Here is a 20,062-nt window from a genome sequence, read left to right as displayed (position 1 = left end):
AAGTCAGAGTGGAAAAATCTGGTTCCTCTTCCAGGAGAACTTCAAAGCGGGCAGGGCCTGTTCTCATCGTGTGCCTTCCCAAAATGCAGTTGTGTTGCACAGCGGATACTCATCAGTGTGTGTCTCTCAGGAAGGGGTGGCAGGTTTTGCCGCCACCAAGGTGGCTCCTTAAAAGGCTGAGGAGTGGGGAGAGGCTGGGAGGGCACAGGTTTCCTCTGTAGCTAAAGGACCTCCAACGTACTGGTGTATGTCACATGCTCCAGACACACTGTGAGTGTGGTGATGATGTCTGAGTTTCCACGAAATGAGAATGCTTACTGTTGAAATTACCCCGGTATGAGATCAGTTTTGGCAATTAAATAACCAACTCCCTTTCAAATGATAGCTGTACCATAGTCAAAACTCTGTTGTAGTGCAACTAGAGTTACAGTGGGTTTGTAGGCCATAAATCTAAAAGTAAAGATTTGTAAATCTAAAGAAAACAAGTGTCTAAGAAATCACAGCAGGCAGGCAAGTGGGCTGGTATGTCCAGAGAAGTTAGGGTAGGGCCTCGGGGCCAATCTGTACCTCTCTGACTGACCATTGTTCCATGGGCCATAATAAACAACAAAGGGGCATGTTCTTAAGTGAAGTGTTGTGTATGGCTTGGCTCTCTGACTGAAAAAGTTCTTGAGTTTTCATTTTACCTTAACAAGGTGGATAGTGCCATTCTCACAAATACCATTTTTAGTTGAGAATGCTTTTGAGAAGCATATTTGTTTTTCCTCAAATAGAGATGTTTGTCCATCAGGAAAATACTGACTAGGAAGCCTTTCTCTATCAGTTATTTTGCCAATCAACAATTCTGTTTCTTGTGTATCTTCAGTTAGGCAACACTTTGGCTTATAATCATTATCCTTGTTATCAAACAGCAAATATTTGCTGAGCTTGTCCTATAGATGTAACACTAGGCACTGGCTGTGCACAGAATATGCACAAGTGAATCCATGCTCATTAAAGAATTCCAAACTGGCTGTGAGCACAGGATACGTAAACAAACATCTATGGGACAAATATGAAAGAGCCATTGTTAATTGTTCGGATTATAATGCTGAAAGATTTCAAAAGATATAATGACCACTAAGAGTTGGCATATTCAGGACTTCTCAGAGATTAATAGTTGCCTGCCTAAGTGTGCACAGTATGTCTTTATTTGGGGATGGGGGAAAGAGCAGTGGTGGTCAACGTCTGTGTGATTTCAGTGCACATGTGTGTATGAGTGTGTGTGCATATGAGAATGTGGACATGTGTGAGCATCTTATAAGGAAGAACACAGGATTGAACCTGGTAAGTTATATAACATGTTCTGAGACTTATCAGCTCATCTGAGGGTGATAGAAGATGTGTCCACACTGGGTATATGATAAGAAATCTCTCCAACTATATTCTGGAGAAAACACAAGTCCTGAGAAAGCTGAGAAAATAACAAAGATCAAATAACCTTAGGAAATGCTGTAGAGTTAATCATCCTTTTAAAGACACAAAAGTGGGCACCTGTGTGGTGCAGCTGTTTAAGCACCTGACTTGATCTAGGCTCAGGTCATCATGGTTCGTGAGCTCGATCCCCACGTTGGGCTCTGCACTAAGGGCATGGAGTCTGCTTGGGATTCTCAAAATAAACTCAAAATAAATAAAAAAATACAGATATAAAAACAAAGCACATACAAATTTCTTGGCACACCAATTCACATCCTTGAGAAGAGATGTCTTCTCCCTTCACAAATTTTTAAATTTTTTTTGTTTTATTTTATATTTGAGACAGAGAGAGAGGGAGGGAGAGGAAGAAAGAGAGAGAGAGAGAGAGAGAACCAGCAGGGAAGGGGCAGAGAGATGGAAACAGAATCTGAAGCAGGCTCCAAGCTCTGAGTTCTCAGCACAGAGCCCTATGCAGGGCTTGAACTCAGGTGCAGTGAGATCATGACCTGAGTGGAAGTCAAAGACTTAACCAAATGAGCTATCCAGGAGCCCCTCTCTTCACAAATGTTGAAAGCACTGGTTTAGGGAGATACATAAGGCACCTATTGTTCAGTCCAGAAAGAGTAAATGTTAACCTGCAAGTAATGGAATATGATCAAAGGCTCCTGAGCAGACGGGAAACATGCACCCAGTGGTATTTTAGAAAAATTAATCTAGTATGGTAGAAAATATATTAAGAAAGGAGGGGGCCTAGAACCAGGAGATTGATGTGAATATTTTCTCTAAATCCATTCTCACATGACTTACAAAGTGTTGTGGATTTTGTTTGTTTCCTTTTTAAAACTTTTCTTTTGAGCTGTGGACCAATTTATTTAAATAAGGTATTATTTCAAATCCAATAAATTGAGAGAAAAGTAAAACTTATCTGGATAATGAAGAGCAGAGCAGGGTTTGGAGCAAGAGTGAGAGAAGGACTGATCTATAATATATGGGTACTGGGAGAGAATCAAGGACTAATCAGAAAGCTGACTTCACAAGGGACATAGGAAATAAATTCCAAGTTGCAAAATGCTAAATGGTCCACAAGAGAACTGGAATTATTGGGTGCCTGGTGGCTCAGTTGGTTGAGGAGCCAACTCTTGACTTTGGCTCAGATCATGATCCCAGGGCTGTGGGATAGAGCCCTGTGTAGGGCTCTGCACTAGGACGGATTCTGCTTAAGATTCTCCCTCCTTCTCTCTCTCTCTCTTTTATTTTTAGAGAGAGAGGGAGCACAAGCAGGGGAGATGCTTGACTCCAGACAAGATGAAAGGGAGATGTGGGCTCTTGCTCAGGCAAAACTTTGTATTTTACTGTTTGCTTTAAACAAATATTTAAGATCTCTAACTAGGCATCCCTAAGGTAGGAAGAATTGCCATGATAGAGATTATACAGATGGTTCAGTTATCCCTCTCCAACCCAGTGTCCATTGTGCTTCCATAAACATAGGCTATAGTGGAATCTAGAGAGGAAAAAAGGCATGCCTTAAATTCTAAAATGATGTGACCAAATCCTTCCTCATTTAATTTGATTCAGGCTTATATTTTCCATTTTATTCTCACCAAGATCTTCAAAATAAATACCATATTAAGAAGAAATAAATCTCCTACCTTTGACATCATTCTAGATATCTCTTCCCTGGGGTGATGAATTTAAATTATTTCTTTACATTTGTACATATTTTATTTTTCAGTTAGGAGTCACCATGTGAGAAGTTTGAGTTCATAAGGGTCTAATCTATTTTTCTTGATTAGAAAACTCTAAAATGAAAACTAAACCCCATGTTACCTTAATATTGTAAAACAGATTTAATAATGGCTTGAGGGAAAAAAGCACCAGGAAATGTCATTGTAGGTAAAATAATGTTTAGAGAGCTTTAGGTTAGTGAAAACGAGTGATTACAAGAACATTTTGCCTCTATCTGTAAGTGAAGCAGTCACTATTTAAAACAATCCCTCAAGACTAAAAATATATATGTGAAGATCACAAAAATTAATTTGTTTTTATCAACAGCCACTTCTTAGGGTTTTTTTTAAATTAAATATACTGATACATGCATGTGCATACATATCAATGCTTCCATTATTTTGTAGCTCACAACAAAATAATGATAATGCTAGGCTTTATATGCATAATGATTCACGTAAGAGAAAAGCCTTACTTTATGAAAGAAAACCCATTAGAGGTCAAATCTTACTAAAGCAAGATTTTTCATTTAACCAAAGACATTGTGCCACAGTGTATCAAATCATTACAGGTGGTATCCAATACAATAAAATCCAAGAACACAGAATACCTGAATAGCCTCTTCAGAGTCCACAGTAGGACTCAGAGACTCTACCTGCCTTTTGAGTCTCTTTAAAGCACAGAAAACTATATCCATCAGAGGACCTCTTATTTCTCCTGTTAGCCTTGCCTTTAACAACAAAATAAAGAAATACAAACATTATCAAAAGCTAGATCACTTACCATAAATGCCGGTTGAGATGCAGGGAAATGCCTGTGAATAAACCACAAAAATAACAATAAATTTTAAAGGAACAACTTTGCTGACATCATCTATTTCAGTATCTATTTGCTTGATATGGGATGTTCTCTATTCATATGCTCAGACCTCTGAAACCCTACTCAGTTGGAGAAGGAGACACTGTGGAAATGGATGTATCAAAACTGAAAACTTCTTATCAGCAGCAATCACATCAGCTCCCAAGAGTCAACTGTCAGATTTCCAGGAATCTTGTGAACCAACTGTTAAATCTAGTTATAATTAAGAAATTAAGTCATATAAGCCTGCAATGAAATGTTATATATAAAACAAATATTCAGAAATCATCTCATCACTTCCTAGTTTGCCACATTTTACTATTACCTCTGCTCTTGAGAAGACCTATGTCTATTATACATTTATATAATATGTAATATAATATAAATAATGAATAATATATTCTATATAATATAAATATCATATACATTTATAAATATATAATGTTATATAACATATAAGTATATTATATATTATAAATTTTTTAATGCTTATTTATTTATTTTGAGAGGGAGAGAGAGAGACAGAGAGAGAGTGGTCATGTTGGTAGCTTAAAACTTGAAAACATTAATCAACCTTCATATTGGACCATACTTGTGGGTCAGTGGAAACCACAGGTTGGCTATAGATGCAAAATTTTTGTAACATTTACAAAAGTTTTTTTGTAAGAATCAATCTGCTGTATAGAATTTATAATAAAGAATTTATTATTAAATGTATAATAAATGTATTATATATAATAAGTAATATATATTGTATATTTTATTTTTATTTGTAAGTTGTGTGCTAAACATTCTTTTTATTAGTAAAATTTTAAATACATGTATACATACATACATACTCATTTTTTAGAGTCAGGTTTGTTTAAATTGTACTTATTTATTTTGAGAGAGAGAGAGGGAATGCAAGCAGGTGAGGGGCAGAGAGAAGGAGAGACAAAATCCCAAGCAGTCAACACACCGTGACATTATGACCTGAGTAGAGATCACGAGTCAGATGCTTAACTGACTGAGCCACCAAGGCACCCAAGTTTTTTCACCATTTACAGACACACTACTGCTTATACCTTATGCAACGGACTGAATGTTTGTGTCTCCCCAAATTTATATGTTGAAGCCCTAACGTGATGGTATATGGAGGTGGAATCTTCGGAAGTTAAGGAGGGGGACGGTAGAGGCCCCATGACAGGGTTGGAGTTCTGATAAGAAGAGGAAGAGAGCTAGCACTCTCTGCTCTTCCCCTCCAGAAGTTACGATGAGAAGACAGCCATCTGCAAGCCCCTTTCCAGGTTTACCAGATCTGCTGGCATCTTGATCTCAGACTTCCCAGCCTCCGGAACTGTGAGAAATAAATGTTTGTTGTTGAAGCCACTCAGTCTGTGGTAATTTGTGATAGCAGCCCAAATGACTAAGACCCCATATTTTACCTAGCAATATTTAAAGAATTTGACTGGAAGAGTGTAGGAACAAATGTGAATATACAGCTAACTCTAAATTAGGCTCTCTAACAGAGGAACATGATCTGAGCATAGCAATGTCCTCTGCCAATGTACCTCTGTGTAAATTTAATCAAGTTGTTTTCATCTTTCTGGTCTTTTTATTTTTCAGTTGAAAATGAAGATGTTAGCATTCAACATATAGAAATGGGCTGTAGAAATCAATGACAGAATTTTTGAAACATGTGACTGATACTGTGCTACTGAATCTAAGAACTGCAGCTGTTTGACTGTCATAACAAGCATTATTACTGAGCTCCATAATGATGCAATGTCTATCTTTTTTCTTTATATCTTTGGGTTAAGTGTGTACTATATTTTATTTTCCTTAACATTTTTATAGACTGTATGTTTATTACCTTTACATGGATGTCCAATTTAAAAAGTCACAATTTATGTGATATTTTTGATAAAGACTAATACTGAACTCTTGAGCTCACCTATATGTCTGCAAAATGATGTTTCTTTTTTCTGTTCCTTCACCAGGAACAGTGAAGTGCTACTGTTTCTTTTTTTTATGTTTTATTTTTGAGAGAGAGAGAGACACACACACACACAGAGGAAGACGGGGACAGAGGATCCCAAGTGGGCTCTGCACTGACAGCAGAGAGCCTGATGTGGGGCTTGAACTCACAAACCGAACTGTGAGATCATGACCTGAGCCTGAGCTGAAGTCAGACGCTCAAATGACTGAGAGAGTGTGAAACAAATCCTCCTGGAAATATTCTCATCTTTTTAAAGGCATTCACCAAGACCACTGACAGGCCTTTCTCTCCATGTGAAAACCAGCTGCATGCTCACTGTAAGCAATTTGATAGTAATAGAAAGGGCTCAGAGTTCAGGGATGGCCTATCTGAAAATACAAATACAAATTAGAGAGGATTCAGGGTCATCCCTATGTGTGCCGTGCTCACTCATGTTCCACTCTGCTTTTTAAATGAGATAGAGGGAAGTGAGTCTACAGTTCATGCCCCAGGAATTCCATGAGAGTGAACTGAACACGTAAACACCCATCTTGTGATTGCAATAGAGAAAGAGAAAGGTTTGAGAATTGCTACACGGAGCCATCAAGCAGAGGCCAGAAGATACCATGTTTTCGACAAGCAAGCCCACTGTAAATTCCACCTGGGCATCTTTCCAGTTCACGATGTTGGGTAGTTTACTGAACTTTCCTGAACATCAGTTCCCTCATTAGTAAATGGAAACAAATGAGGAAATGAGACTCACTTCAAAGGGTCTGGGGGAAGCTTAGGAGAAATAAGGAACACAGAGCATTGAATCTGACAGATAGTAATATCTCGATTAATGCTGATTCCTGAGGTGGGCACTGGCATGCCCACCAAGCTCCCCATCAAGGGGAAATTGTTGCCCTACAGCAGGGCTTCCCAGACTCAGCTCTATTGATATTTCAGACCAGATAACGCTTTGTTGTTGGGGGCTGTGTGGTACATTGTGAGATGGTTGGTGGCATCCCTGGACTCTCTCTATCCACTTGATGCCAGTGGCATCCCCCCCCCCCAGTTGTGACAATCAAATCTATTCCTAGGCATTGTCAAATGTCCCCTAGGGTCAAAATCATCTCTGGTTGAGGACAACTGCCCTGGAATCTGGGGTCTAGACCCCAGCAGTGCTGTCAGCAGACAGCCTCTATCAACTCTTCCAGGGATTGCCTCAGATGCAAAGGGCTACTCCACTCAGGGTCATAGTCCTTCCGGACAGTCCACATCCAAAGACTAGTTAATACAGAATGGCAAGGCCTTGGTTCATCTTAGCTCAATTCAGTGCAACACTAAAGGGCCCTACCAGCTCCAGAGCTCCCAACGGGTTCAGTGAAGCCATCACTGGACTTGCATCATAGCACATCTTTCCCTCTACCCACTCCTGCTTCCCTCCCCTCTCTTCTCCAGGTGTAGATCCCAAGGGCACATCTTAATAAACATCTTGCACCATAATCTTTGTCTCAGAGTCTGCTTCCTTGGTAACTGATCTAACTCCCTTCCGTTTCCCTCTTAGGGTCAGCTATACGAGTCTTTTTTTCCCATTAGATCTAGCAGAAGAGAACATACTGAACAGTTAATGGCAACCTTCATTTGCCTCAGCTCCCAGCAATATCTTTGAATCAATCATGCAACTTGGTAATTGAGTCTGAATGTACCAACTGCCTTGCCTTTGTTAACAAGGACAAATAGCTTCATCGGAAAATGACATCGTTGCCTTGAATGTGAAGGCAAATGGTGGTGTAATGGAGGATGGCTTTGGTAATATTATTGCATTCATTCAAACAAAAAAGCAATGATAAAGCAGAGACTGAAATACAGTATCATGGAAAAAGTTTGTGTTATGTAAAACAACCTTGCATGTAATTCATCCAAACTAAATCTCCTCCCTTAATCACTTTTTATTGAGAGACAGGGAGAGGGAGAGGGAGAGGGAGAGGGAGAGGGAGAGGGAGAGGGAGAGGGATGGGAGGGAGGGAGGGAGGGAAAGAGAGAGGGAGAGAGAGAGACAGGAGGGGGGGAGAAAGGAGAGACAGATTGAGAAAGAAGGTGAGCAAGTGAGCTCATCTAAGGGATTTTACAGCACATAGTCTGTGTTCTTTGCCATAATAAATTTCTGATGGTGTCACCAGAAGTGAGTAGCATGGGATTTCTTTATTTCAAAGTTGTGGTTAACATAACCACCTCCCACAAAAATCCTCTTCTGTGGAAGAATGATAGATTGTACCAAAACCCAGCCAATTAGCCTGGTTTGTTTCAAGTGCACATAACTCAGCAGTCACCTGTGGAACTTGGGGAATGACATCACCAGCCAAATTTGTAAGGCTCCATATTCTCCTTACAGAAGCCCCAGGAGCAAAAGCCTCCATGCTAATCAGGCCCCAGCATATAGCCATCAGAAACTTGTTTCGTAACACTTGACTTTTCAGCATATTTTTCTATGTCAACACGCACTTGCTTTCTTGGGGGAAAATGATAATTTGACTTGGAGAGTGAGACAGGATTTTTCTTTTGTGAAATTGTAGACTGAGCCACTACCTGGAAAATACTTCCCTAACCCAGCACGTTGGTTTCAAGTACATTTGTAAAAACACTGAAATCCTTAAGGCTGTAGACTATGCCTCCCATTCTCTTGAACATCTATTTCCACTTCTCCATTTGAGGGCAAGGAAGGAAATACCCCCACTGCCTTATCTTGATTCTAAAAGTGCCTCAAAACTCAGGCAATAAGCCCTAAGCCAACATCATAACCATCCCTTGTTTTTCCCTGACCCTTGATTCTTGGTTAATGCTTTCCTGTAAAGTGGGAAAGAGGGAATTTCTTTCTCTCTTCTTTTTTTTTTTTTTTTTTTTTAGGACCACCAGTCCTTAGAAATCAAGTTTTATTTATTTATTTTAATTAATTAATTTATTTTTTCAATATATGAAGTTTATTGTCAAATTGGTTTCCATACACTTTCTCTCTTCTTTATCTATGTTCTTTGCCATCTACCCATTGCTTATTCAACAGCCTTGCCGGCTGGGTAGGACTAACTCCACCTTCAGCTGCACATGAAGGTGCCATCTACCCATTGCTTATGCAACAGCCTTGCCGGCTGGGTAGGACTAACTCCACCTTCAACTGCACATGAAGGTGTCGATTGAACTAAGTAGCACACATCCCCCTTAGCTACAAGGAGAGATGGAGAGTTCTGATATCTGTGAGCTGTTGGTGTAAATTAACTGTAAAGTGTTCCCAGTCTTGAGAATCTTTCAATTGCTGAGCCAACACTTTATTGTTTAGTCAGTTTTAGTTAGATTTTCCATTATTTGCAAGCAAAAGCATGTTACCTGATACACCTTCCATTTAACCATTTTTAATTATATGTCCCATTTCACTGAGGAAGCCATTGATTGTAAAAAACACCATTATTTTGTTGTACTTTGTGTACCCCTAAGAGGAAGCTCTATAAGTTGAAATATAACACATGTTTTCTTACCATTTATATTTTTATTGTATACTTAACTGAAATTGCTAGTTTGGCTTTATTTAGATAATTTCTTAAATCACATCCTGCTCTAAAGAATAGATTAAAAGAGATAAACTGGTTAAGTTTTCCTAAAACTTGTCCACATTCAGAGTCCCGTACTTCTGAATCACTTTTCACTGCAGAATCATAGGCAAGAGTTCTCCACAGTTTCATCTTTGTGCTCTCAAGAAAGGTGTTGTTGATCCAGTTCTTCACAAGAGCTCCACTGTTGACTCTGGACTTTTCTTCTAGGCTTCTAACTCCTTCTCTGAAAATTTTGAAGCTGGCTCCATCTCTGTTGCCAACAAAAGTTTTCAGACAACAGCCAAACACACACCTCCTTCTCATATGGCCCCTAATTGGTTGACAGACTGAAAGTCAAGAGGTTGCAGCTGAACAGTAAGTCCACTGGGAATGATAACCAAGTGTACCCATGTACAGGCAGCAAAAACTCACCCCACAACTATCATTGACTGTAAAATATCCCAGGCTATAAGAGACATCCTACTTTCAAAGAAGATAGGATATGGGTTATGAGAAAATGAGCATCTTAGAAACAATGAACATCAGGGTACCATTATTTGTCTTTAGGTGTTTAGTTATCAGCATAGTGGGTTGTGCCATAGTCCCTTATCCAGAATGCAGGGTATTTGAGTATTTCTCAAACTGTGATATGCCTAACTCTAGGAGTATTCAAGATATTTTGACATGGCAAATAGATAGTCATTACTCATTTCACTGTAATGTCTACATATTATTTTGATATACCATATATCCCCATTACTTTTTTCAAGGCTTCATCCCTCCTTCTACCTACATGCTTTACCATGTGATTTTGCAGTTGCTCCACTAGGGGAAGATGTATTTTCCTTGCATCACTGATGACAGACTGAGCATATGACTTAGTTTGGTCAATGGGATAATAGTAGACATGACATTTAGAGTTGAACTTTTATATTCCTGACTTTAGAGGAGAACGATGAGAAGAACATGGCTCATGAAGCCTGAGGCTGAGACAAGTAGAATCTTAAACCAGCCTAGGGCAGCTGTGTCATCCCTGTGAACCCACAGGTGTGTGAGCAGGGAAGATGTGCTTGTCATTATGTCACTAAGTTTTGGGGTTGTTTGTTACACAGCATTACTGTGGCAAAAGCAATCATATAAATATGCTAAAACTCTAAGTCATTGTAATGAATTATAAGAAGGAGTACTGGTTTTCCACTTAGGGTAATATTATAGTTTCCTTTGAGAATAAAAGTACTTAAAGAGGCAATTAAAATATTAGATAATCATCATATTAGAAGGTGAAATGTGAATGTTTAAAATTAGGGAAATACTAATGCAGTAGAAATCTGAATTGGAATGCAAGAGATCAGAGTCACTCATTAGCTTTAAATCTGAGAACCACCAGTGTATCTTCTCCGTGCCTCTGTTTTTCTATCTATGAAAAGAGCACTGTTGGATTAAATGCTTTATTCAGCTATTTAATTCTATGATGCTACAAAATGGCCTCTTATCATATTCTATAGCTCAGGATAAAGATAACAGAGAGACAAGGAATTTCATTGCATCCTGAGTGCCTTACAGTGTTTGGACATGGGGGGTGGCAGCATGGCAAAAATAAGAGTTGCCATTATTTTAATTACTCTAATGTGCCAAGCACTGGGCTAAGAGCTCTATGTATATTACCTGATTCATTCTCATGAACAATCTTGTGGTAAAGAACATATTACCCTTTTTAATATACATGGGGGACCAGTAAGGTCATGGATACAAAGTTGCTCAAGATCACAGAAAGGAATACTACATAAGGGATCTATCTATCTATCTATTTATTGCATAAGGAATAACTGATTCTATGTTTTGCCTTTAATACTTCTTAATTATATAAGTAATGTTTGAATACATTCCCAAAGTCTCAAACAAGACTGGTGTAGTCAGAAATCAGTGAGAACTTCTCCTACAGTCACATCCCTCCCTTCCTCTCACTAAACTAGAATGCCCTCCCTCCAAGGCCATCATGGTCAATAGTATGGTGAGCAGCATCCCACTCCACATATTTACATTTTAAAGCCTAAATAAAATTGGGTCTTTTTCCTGATCTCACTTCTCTACTCACTTCCCACCACACTTTAAATAGAACTTGAAGTCCAGACCATGGCCTTCAAGCTCCCAGTGATCTGGCTCCTAGCTTCCTCTCCCCGCTCCTTTCCTTCCATTTTTCCCTTTGCTCACAGAGTTGCAGCCACACTGGCCTCCTTTTGCTCTCCAAACACACAAAACACAATCCTGCTTCACGGACTTTGGCCTCGCTGTCCCCACTGCCTGGCACATGTTCCTTTTAGACCTCTGATCAAATGTCACGTCCTCAAAGAGGCTCTTTCTGGCCTCTAAATTACCCTCTATTGCCTTAGGCTGCTTTGTATCTCTTTATGACTCCTACACCACCTGACACACAGTTGTTTGCTGTTCTTTGTGTCCTCACTTTCAGTTCCCCCACTGGCATGCAACTCCCAAGAAGACTTTGGTTTTACTTGTTGTCGTATCGCTGGCACCTAAAATGTAGCCTAGAACTCAATAAATAGCTGAATGTTTGAATGAATACACAATTGAATTCTAGGGCATATATAAACATTGTCATATATTCTTTTTCTACACAAATTAGAGAATTCCCTGTAGTTGATGTTTTGATATTAGCTTTCTTTTTTCATGTCCTCGATCTTGGTGACCCTTTAATGTCTGGGCACATTGATCCACCTCATGTTTGTAAGGTCTACCTACTATTCTATGGCATGGTTACACTGTTCATCTAATATTGCCACATTGATGAATATGTAGGTTGTTTGTAACTTTTGCTGTAACAAACCTGCAATACACATTCTTGACTTGCCTTTATGTACTTAACAGTCTTCTAGTAGGATCTATTTCTAGAAACGAAATTAACTTCTTTAACCACTGGGTTAAAAAAAGTGCATTTAAAATTTTGAGAATATTTACAATCTACTTCCCTCAAACATTTATTTTTCTCATATAAAACCTCATCAATAATAAATAAAATTCTTTAATTCCACTTTTACCCACATTACATGGGTGAACAGAGCAAAGGATGCTCTCTCCTTAACAAATTGCACTGGAAAATGCAAAGGCTCCCATCTCCAAGGCTAAATAACCTGAAGGCCAAGGTCATTTAGAGGAGACTGTGAATGAGATCACATGGAATTGGCCAGTGAAATGTTTGAAGTACATTGTGCAAGCTCACCCAGGCACCATAATTATAAGCAATAACTTTGTTTTTGTTTTCTTCATTATACCTTGGAAATAGCTGTCATAAAGTCATTTATTGCCAGCTGTTTTCATGTTTATAACTACAACTCCACACAGTATAAAACAAACTATTACATAGCTATGAATAGTAGCAATCCTCTTCCAAACTTTATATTTTCCAAGAAGACAGCTGGATTAGTTCCACTGAGAATTTATTAGGATGCAAAATGTCAGAACAAGCACAGAGAAAAACTTTCTTTTTGCCCAAGCTTGCTCATGTTACTGGTAGGAATGTTTAACTGTAAACTATACATATGTGAAAACACGAACAGTCACTATAAACCTGCTGAACCCAGAAGAATGTTCATTCTGTTCCAAAATGTCTACATCTGTAAACTCCCTTTATGTAGAAGCAAAAGGAAGAAACAAAGGTTAAGAAAAAGAAAAATGGGGGCACCTGGGTGGCTCAATTGGTTGAGCATCTGACATCTGCTCAGGTCATGATCTCAAGGCTTGTGAGTTTGAGCCCCACATCGGGCTCTGTGTTGACAGCTCAGAGCCTGGAACCTGCTTCGGATTCTGTGTCCCCCCCCCTCTCTCTGCCCCTCCCTCACTCATGCTCTGTCTCTCTCTCTCAAGAGTAAATAAAAGCTTAAAAAACAAAAAAGAACCACCCCCCCCCAAAAAAAAAACCTCTTATCAACAGCAAAACACTTGTGTAATATGAAAGCTCCTACTGGAACAAAAAGTCCCTAAAACGATGACTTTCCAAAAGTCTACCTCTAATTTGTATCCCCTCTCCATCTTCCTTATAATTAAGGACAGGTATCAGGCCCATGTTACATCCCTGGCACCCATGGGTGAGGAGTATGTATGTGGGAATGCTGTGTGATGACCTTTCCTGGGCAGAGCCAGGGGAAACTGAGAGAAGAGTCATCATTTCAGATCCCCTGAGGAGTAAATTACCCACGTGAGTATGAATGGCCCACAGCTCAAAACCACTGGCAAGATCTAACTGTGCCTGCAGGGAGAGGCCTTCCTGGATGAAGGATTGTGTGCTCACAGCACTGAGGACGTAGAGCACTGCAAGTATAGGACTTGTAGATCTTTGAGCTTTCCTCATTGTGACTGCACAGGGCTCCATCTGTGTCCCATCCTTCACCATGCCCACATGCCCCTGCCCTTGGTCCTCCCACACAGCAACTATCATAGACCCACTTTGCTAGAGCACTTGGAAGAGAAAGAGGCTGGAAGTCAAATCCCAGTGCTAGTCATTAATGAATGATTGATGAGCAGGGTGTGGAAGGGTAGGATAAATACTAGCATACCCTTACCCTACTGAGAAAAATGCTAAGTGTGACTTCATCATCTGGAAACTACCACCATGGGATTTTGCAGTCACCTGGGATTTGGCCTAATGTCTACCTTTCCCTTCCAGTCCCAGTGCCTCACATCTCACCTGAGTTTTTCTTGGGATTTTCCTAATAAATCCTTTCCCCAAATCCTCACTTCAGAGTCTGCTTCTGAAGAACCAACCCAAGACATCTGTTATTACTATTACCTTGATGTCACTGGCAATAAAACCATTAAAGCAAAATAGACCTGGGGGTTAATTTGGGAGAACCTCTAAGGAAATAAAATACATGGTCATCCCAAGTCAGTCTTGGTAAGAATGAGAAACAAACAAACAAAAACAAACAAACAAAGCAAGCAAATCCTTGTGAAGCCACAAGAAGGAAGAAAGGGCATCCTCAAGACCGTGAACAACTTGAACAACTGAGACATGGCTCAGAGCCAAGGAGAGGCTGTCAAGAACATACAACTAGGAGGAAATTCAGAAAGTGAAAACTCAGGGGGCGCCTGGCTGGCTCAGTTGGTTGAGCATCCGACTTTGGCTCAGGTCATGATCGTGCAGTTTGTGAGTTTGAGCCCTGCGTCGGGCTCTGTGCTGACAGCTCGGAGCCTGGAGCCTGCTTCAGATTCTGTGTCTCCCTCTCTCTCTCTGCCCCTCCCCTTCTCACACTCTTCCTCTCTGTCTCTCAATGGTAAATAAATGTTAAAAAAAAACCCTGCTTTTAAAAGAAAGTGAAAACTCAGGGAGAAAATGGTGGCCCTGGGACTCTGTCTTCCATGCCAAGCACAAGGCCCCACACAGATTGTGCACCATGTAAAGTTTTGTTAATACAAATCTAAAACTCATGGTTTTGAGTCAGTCCCTGCATTCTCTTAATAGTAAGTTGTGTCTTAATATCTGTCTTAACTAGAAAGTTGAAGATATGACTTCTAGAGAAATATTAAGAAAGCCCATTAACAACAAATAACCACAAAACAATGAACACAGATGTTCTCATAGAGGAGCAACCCAGAAGCCTTGACACACTTAGATGATGAGGTGACATTTTCTAAGAGTCTATGGACTGGGAGCTATAGAGTAAGTTGACAATTTCCCAGCCAACCAGTCTCACATCTCCTTCCAGGCCTCACTAACAAACCAAACAGCTTTTAGAAGGAAGAGAGAAAATTCATATTCAACAAGTATTTACTGATAGACCATTGATACTGACAAAATACCAGAGTATCCAGAAGCTTCAGCTATCTATCAGGTTTCTATCTTCCTATGGCTTAATAAAACAAATAAGAATAAAGATGCCACCTAAGAAATTCTAAAGCTTCCAGGATGGCTTCACATGGGCCTTGCTGTCTCTCAAAATAACCATGTAAGACTCACAGGAGGCATTATTATTACTCTCCCCAGCTGGGATAGCGTGCCACACAATGGCCGACAGGAAGGTTAGACAGAAACCCTACTGTTCCTGACTCAAAATTCTACTGTACTTCCTGCTGCAACATAGAGGTGGTGAGGTCAGGAGAGAAGATGGAGACAGGTGAAGAGTCCATCCTGAGCATGCTTTCAGTCCTTGAGAAAAAACTGGTTGGAGACGAAGAACTCTTTATCAGCATGAAAACCCATCTAGGCACTAGCCACCATATCTAAGAATGATAAATCTGATGTTAAACTAAAGATTACCTAAACAGGGTAACTGAAGATTAGCACACTTTGGAACCATTGCTCTGTTCTATTCAGATGACTGACGATCAGGATACTTTGAGAACCACTGTGTTAGTTTATTGTAACCAAGATTGGTTCCCCCCAACCCCCACTGCTGCACCAGGCCATTGTTGCCCAGCCTGCCTCCACCTCATATCCAGCACAGACTGTCTCCCACTAAGATGAGCTACGGTCTTTTCTTGTTAATCTGTCACAGACCACACAATTATAAAGAGAGAAGATTTCTAGATTATCAACACATATGTAACTTTTATTCCTGCGGACTTTTTTGACACCTCTCTTCCATCTCTTACAATGTCAGCATGTTCTCTCCACAAAATGGGCAAATTCATTTCAGCCCCTCCATAATTTCATGGTGTGAACTTGAAACCATCATATAGAAAAAGAGATGGTTTTCTATATGAATATAGACACTTCTTAAGTCAATTATATATGCAAACACTTGACTCTATTTCATATTTAGGAGAGTCAGGTGAGATTCTATTGACAGTTGCCTGGGACCTAAACTACAGGGTGGTTTGTAAAGAATAAGGGCTTTAAATAAAATGAGTTGTGATTATGCAGCGTGAGTCAATATGTAAAGGTAGTAAATTCTTCTTTCCTTAGTCACAAAGGAAGACATTAGTCAAGCCTAATGAACACTTTATATTTAACAAGGGAATTAATTAGGGGATAATGAGTAAGAAAGAGGTGTCTGAAGGACGCACCCTGTAGGAATGACTAAAATAAAGGAAAGCAGGAAAGGAAAAGGAAAAGGAAATTGATCGTAGTCATATTTTCCAAGTTCAAGAATTGCTACTCATGGCCTGAAAATGGCTGTGCTTTGTGGTCCATCAATCACTGTGAAGAGTTTTATCAACTGGAGTCTATTATGGAAATAAGCAAAAAGAAAAAGACCTGAGCAGCCAGTTTGCAAGGAGATGTCTGACAGCTCAGGCCCCAGGATGTGACTTATTTGTATACATTTCCCAGTGATCACTGCATTAATCCAACCAGAATTCTACCAGAGCCACAAAGAGGGGAGGAGGCAGCTGGCCTTCAAAGTATACACTGAGGGTCAGTGTATACACAGTTGAATACACTGTGGAGTTGGCTGCAGCACTGGGAGATGAACAAACCATCGGGATGAGAAGACCAAGCTTTACAGAATGTGACGTACCCATTATTCACTAATAAATAGTTAAAACTAAATGTCTTTGTACCCTTAAGGAGTTAATGTATGCACTAAGAGAGTCAATGAGAGGGTCACACGTGCATGGATGCATGGATAGATGGGTGAAATATAGCAAGATAGGACAGATGGGTGGATGAATGGATAGATAGAACAATTCTTGATTTAGAGATGAATACTTTTAGCTTCACTAGCTCTGCTAAACTTTGACTTCATTTAAAGTATAATTTCACAAAGTGAAGGATTTATTTTTTAACCACAATCTCACAGTTGCATCTTGATTAAAGACAAACAAAATAAAAACCATCCATAAGAGGTTGTAATTCTGTCTCAGATGAAACTTACTACTACAGCCAAGCATTATATTCCTTTTAAGCGTGTAAAAGGATTTCTTCCCACTGTTTTCTTCTTTCTCCATATCACTGTTTCTTCTTTTTGGGATTCTCTGTAAGTGGGGCATATCTTTGACATGGAAAAGAATAGCTATATTAATGTAACACATGTCATTTGATGTAATTGAGAAAGGTTTTTGAGGACACAGTAAGAAACCAATGATTAGGCAAGGCTTCTATGCTAGAGATTTATTTCCCATAATTTCAAAGAACTATCCAAGTTTCCTCCACCTTTTTCAACTAACATTAAATCATGAGATCCCTACCTCATGCCTAGCTGCAGAAGCTATAAAGGAGCCTTTTAGGCCAATCTTCATACTACTTTTCTGGATTTTAGTGTTCTGCTAAAAGCACAGGTATCCTACAGGTGCAACTGCCCTTGGTAGATATCTGTTCCAACTACCCCAAGCATGGTTCCCCTCCCTACCATCTCTGATCTGGCTCAAAAAGGCTCCACCTGAACTTCTCCTGGGATGGGAAGCTCACTGTCTCAGAAAGTGTACGAACCAGTGCTTCTCAAACTTCAATGTGCATCCACTCATCTGAGCATCTTGCTCAAATGCAAATTCTTATTAGGTAGATCTGGGGCAGGCTGAGATTATGCATTTCTAACAGTCTCCCAGGTGATGTTAAGGTAGTTGATCTGGGTACATTGATAGTAGCAGGTGACTAGACAATAATACCACTTCAAGTACTACTTTTCAAGATAGCATGGAATGAATTCCAACCTTGAGAAGGCTGGGAGGAAATTGTTCTCACTTAACACATGGATACCTGAAGAAGCAGAGCTTCCAGAGCTACACAGAAGTCAGTAACAAACCAGGAAGAGGACAGATGATGAAGTCCATGCTCTTCCATCCATGCCTGCACGTTCCCACAAAACTTCCCTGTTTAAACACAGGACTCCTTTCATCATGATAAATACCCTTATTCTTCTGCTCACATGAAATGTCAACTTCAGAATCTCAACTGTTTCACAGTGGGACTATTTTTTCTGTCTCTATATGCACATGTTGTGTCTTTATTTTATTTTTTAATTTTTTGGAAAAGTTTATTTATTTATTTTGAGAGAGAGAGAAAGTGTGAGTGGGGGAGAGGCAGAGAGAGAGGAGGGAGTGAGAATCCAAAGCAGGCTTCACACTGGCAGCGTGGAGCCCAACGCGGGGCTCAAACTCAGGAACTGTGAGATCATGACCTGAGCCAAAGTCAGACACTTAATCGACTGAGAACCCAGGTGCCCCAATATATTTTAGATCCATAGTCAATGTATTCCAGAAATTAGACTATACTAGTTCTCAAACATTACTGTGTAGGCATTTCACTAGGGGAATTTGTTAAAAAGCAGATTCTGATTCAGTAGGTCTGGATTGAGGTCTTAGTTTCTGCATTTGTAACAAACTCTCAGATGATACTAGTGCTGCTGATCTTAGACTCCACTCTGAGTAACAAGAGTTGAGATTATTACTCACTAAACTTTCCCACTTCTGATCTCTGCTCATGTTAACCCTTATATCAGTAAAACTTTAGACACAAACAACAGGCAGCTTAACTCCAAGTAGAGCTCAAAAAAATTATTTCATAATAAAGAAAAATCCAGCAATACGTATAGCTTTATGTAAGGCTTAAAGCAGCTTCTTATGATGTTTCTAATAACTATACTAAGTGACTGACTTAGGCTAATTGGTTGCCATGACCACATGTGTGGACATATATAGCTGAGAACATGCTACTTGGTGAGGTGAAAGTCAAGTCAGGTGCTTTTTTGGGGGGAGAAGGCTGAGACAAAAGCTGAGGTGTCCCTTCTTGTCAAAATTGCAAGTGAGTTTTTTCTTGGGTTGAGAGTAAAACCCTATGGAATAATTTCTGTGAACTACTTCTACTCAAAAACTATAATTCAGTATTCTGAGAATCTTTCAAGAACTTGATCATACTTGGAACGCATATTATTAAGGCCTAAAAAAAAATATCTGCAAACATAAATTATTGTGTCCTGCCTTTAGATTGAAACATAAATCTCTCAGTAATTTATATTTTTTAAAAATTCTATTAAAGATTCTTTGAACTCTCAACCTAATATTTAATAACCCTTCCCAACCACCGATAAATGTTTTCCCTTGTGCAGTATTTCCTTCCCTCTACCACCTCTACCTCCACTTTTTCCCTGTTTTGGTTTGGTATGATGGGAGTTCTCCTTAAGGAGGCACACTGGACCATTTCCATAGGACTGGAGTTCCATAATCAACAACTTTAGAGAAGTTAATAAGATGACGAAAAGACAAAAGTTTCTGTTTCCTTTAGCTATGGTGTATTTCCATGAGTCTGGCCACTCCAGTTCTTCCACTCAGAATTCTGGTATGCCCTGGAATCCTTTTCATTCACCTTTGATGTATAGCAAGACGTGCAAAAAAAAAGTTTCATATTTCTATAAGAAATGTCATGACATTTTGCATTCTGCAGTGAATGCACAAGCTTGCAAGATTATGTTGATGTAATGGTGACTCTGCTATCACATCTGGGAATTGAAATGATAGAAGAAAAATGCTAATATGTTCACTAGATGAAATCAAAGAAAGGTACTTATTTATAATTATGAATCTATATTCTATTTTTCTCCTCTTGAATAATAAT

General features: G+C 39.4%; 1 protein-coding gene across 1 annotated transcript in view; it reads right to left on the bottom strand.

Annotated features, from left to right (window-relative positions):
* The window catches only part of MACROD2 (mono-ADP ribosylhydrolase 2), a 2,032,256-nt gene that overhangs the window by 557,523 nt on the left and 1,454,671 nt on the right, over positions 1-20,062 (bottom strand). The window contains exon 7 of the mRNA XM_047854222.1: positions 3,964-3,994. Coding sequence (XP_047710178.1) covers positions 3,964-3,994 — 31 coding nt within the window. The remainder of the gene's footprint in view (positions 1-3,963; positions 3,995-20,062) is intronic.

The sequence above is a fragment of the Prionailurus viverrinus genome, chromosome A3 (genome assembly GCF_022837055.1).
Source record: "Prionailurus viverrinus isolate Anna chromosome A3, UM_Priviv_1.0, whole genome shotgun sequence".
Classification (NCBI taxonomy): Eukaryota; Metazoa; Chordata; class Mammalia; order Carnivora; family Felidae; genus Prionailurus; species Prionailurus viverrinus.
Note: the sequence above shows the minus strand (reverse complement) of the source record. Positions and strands in the feature narration are given on the sequence as shown.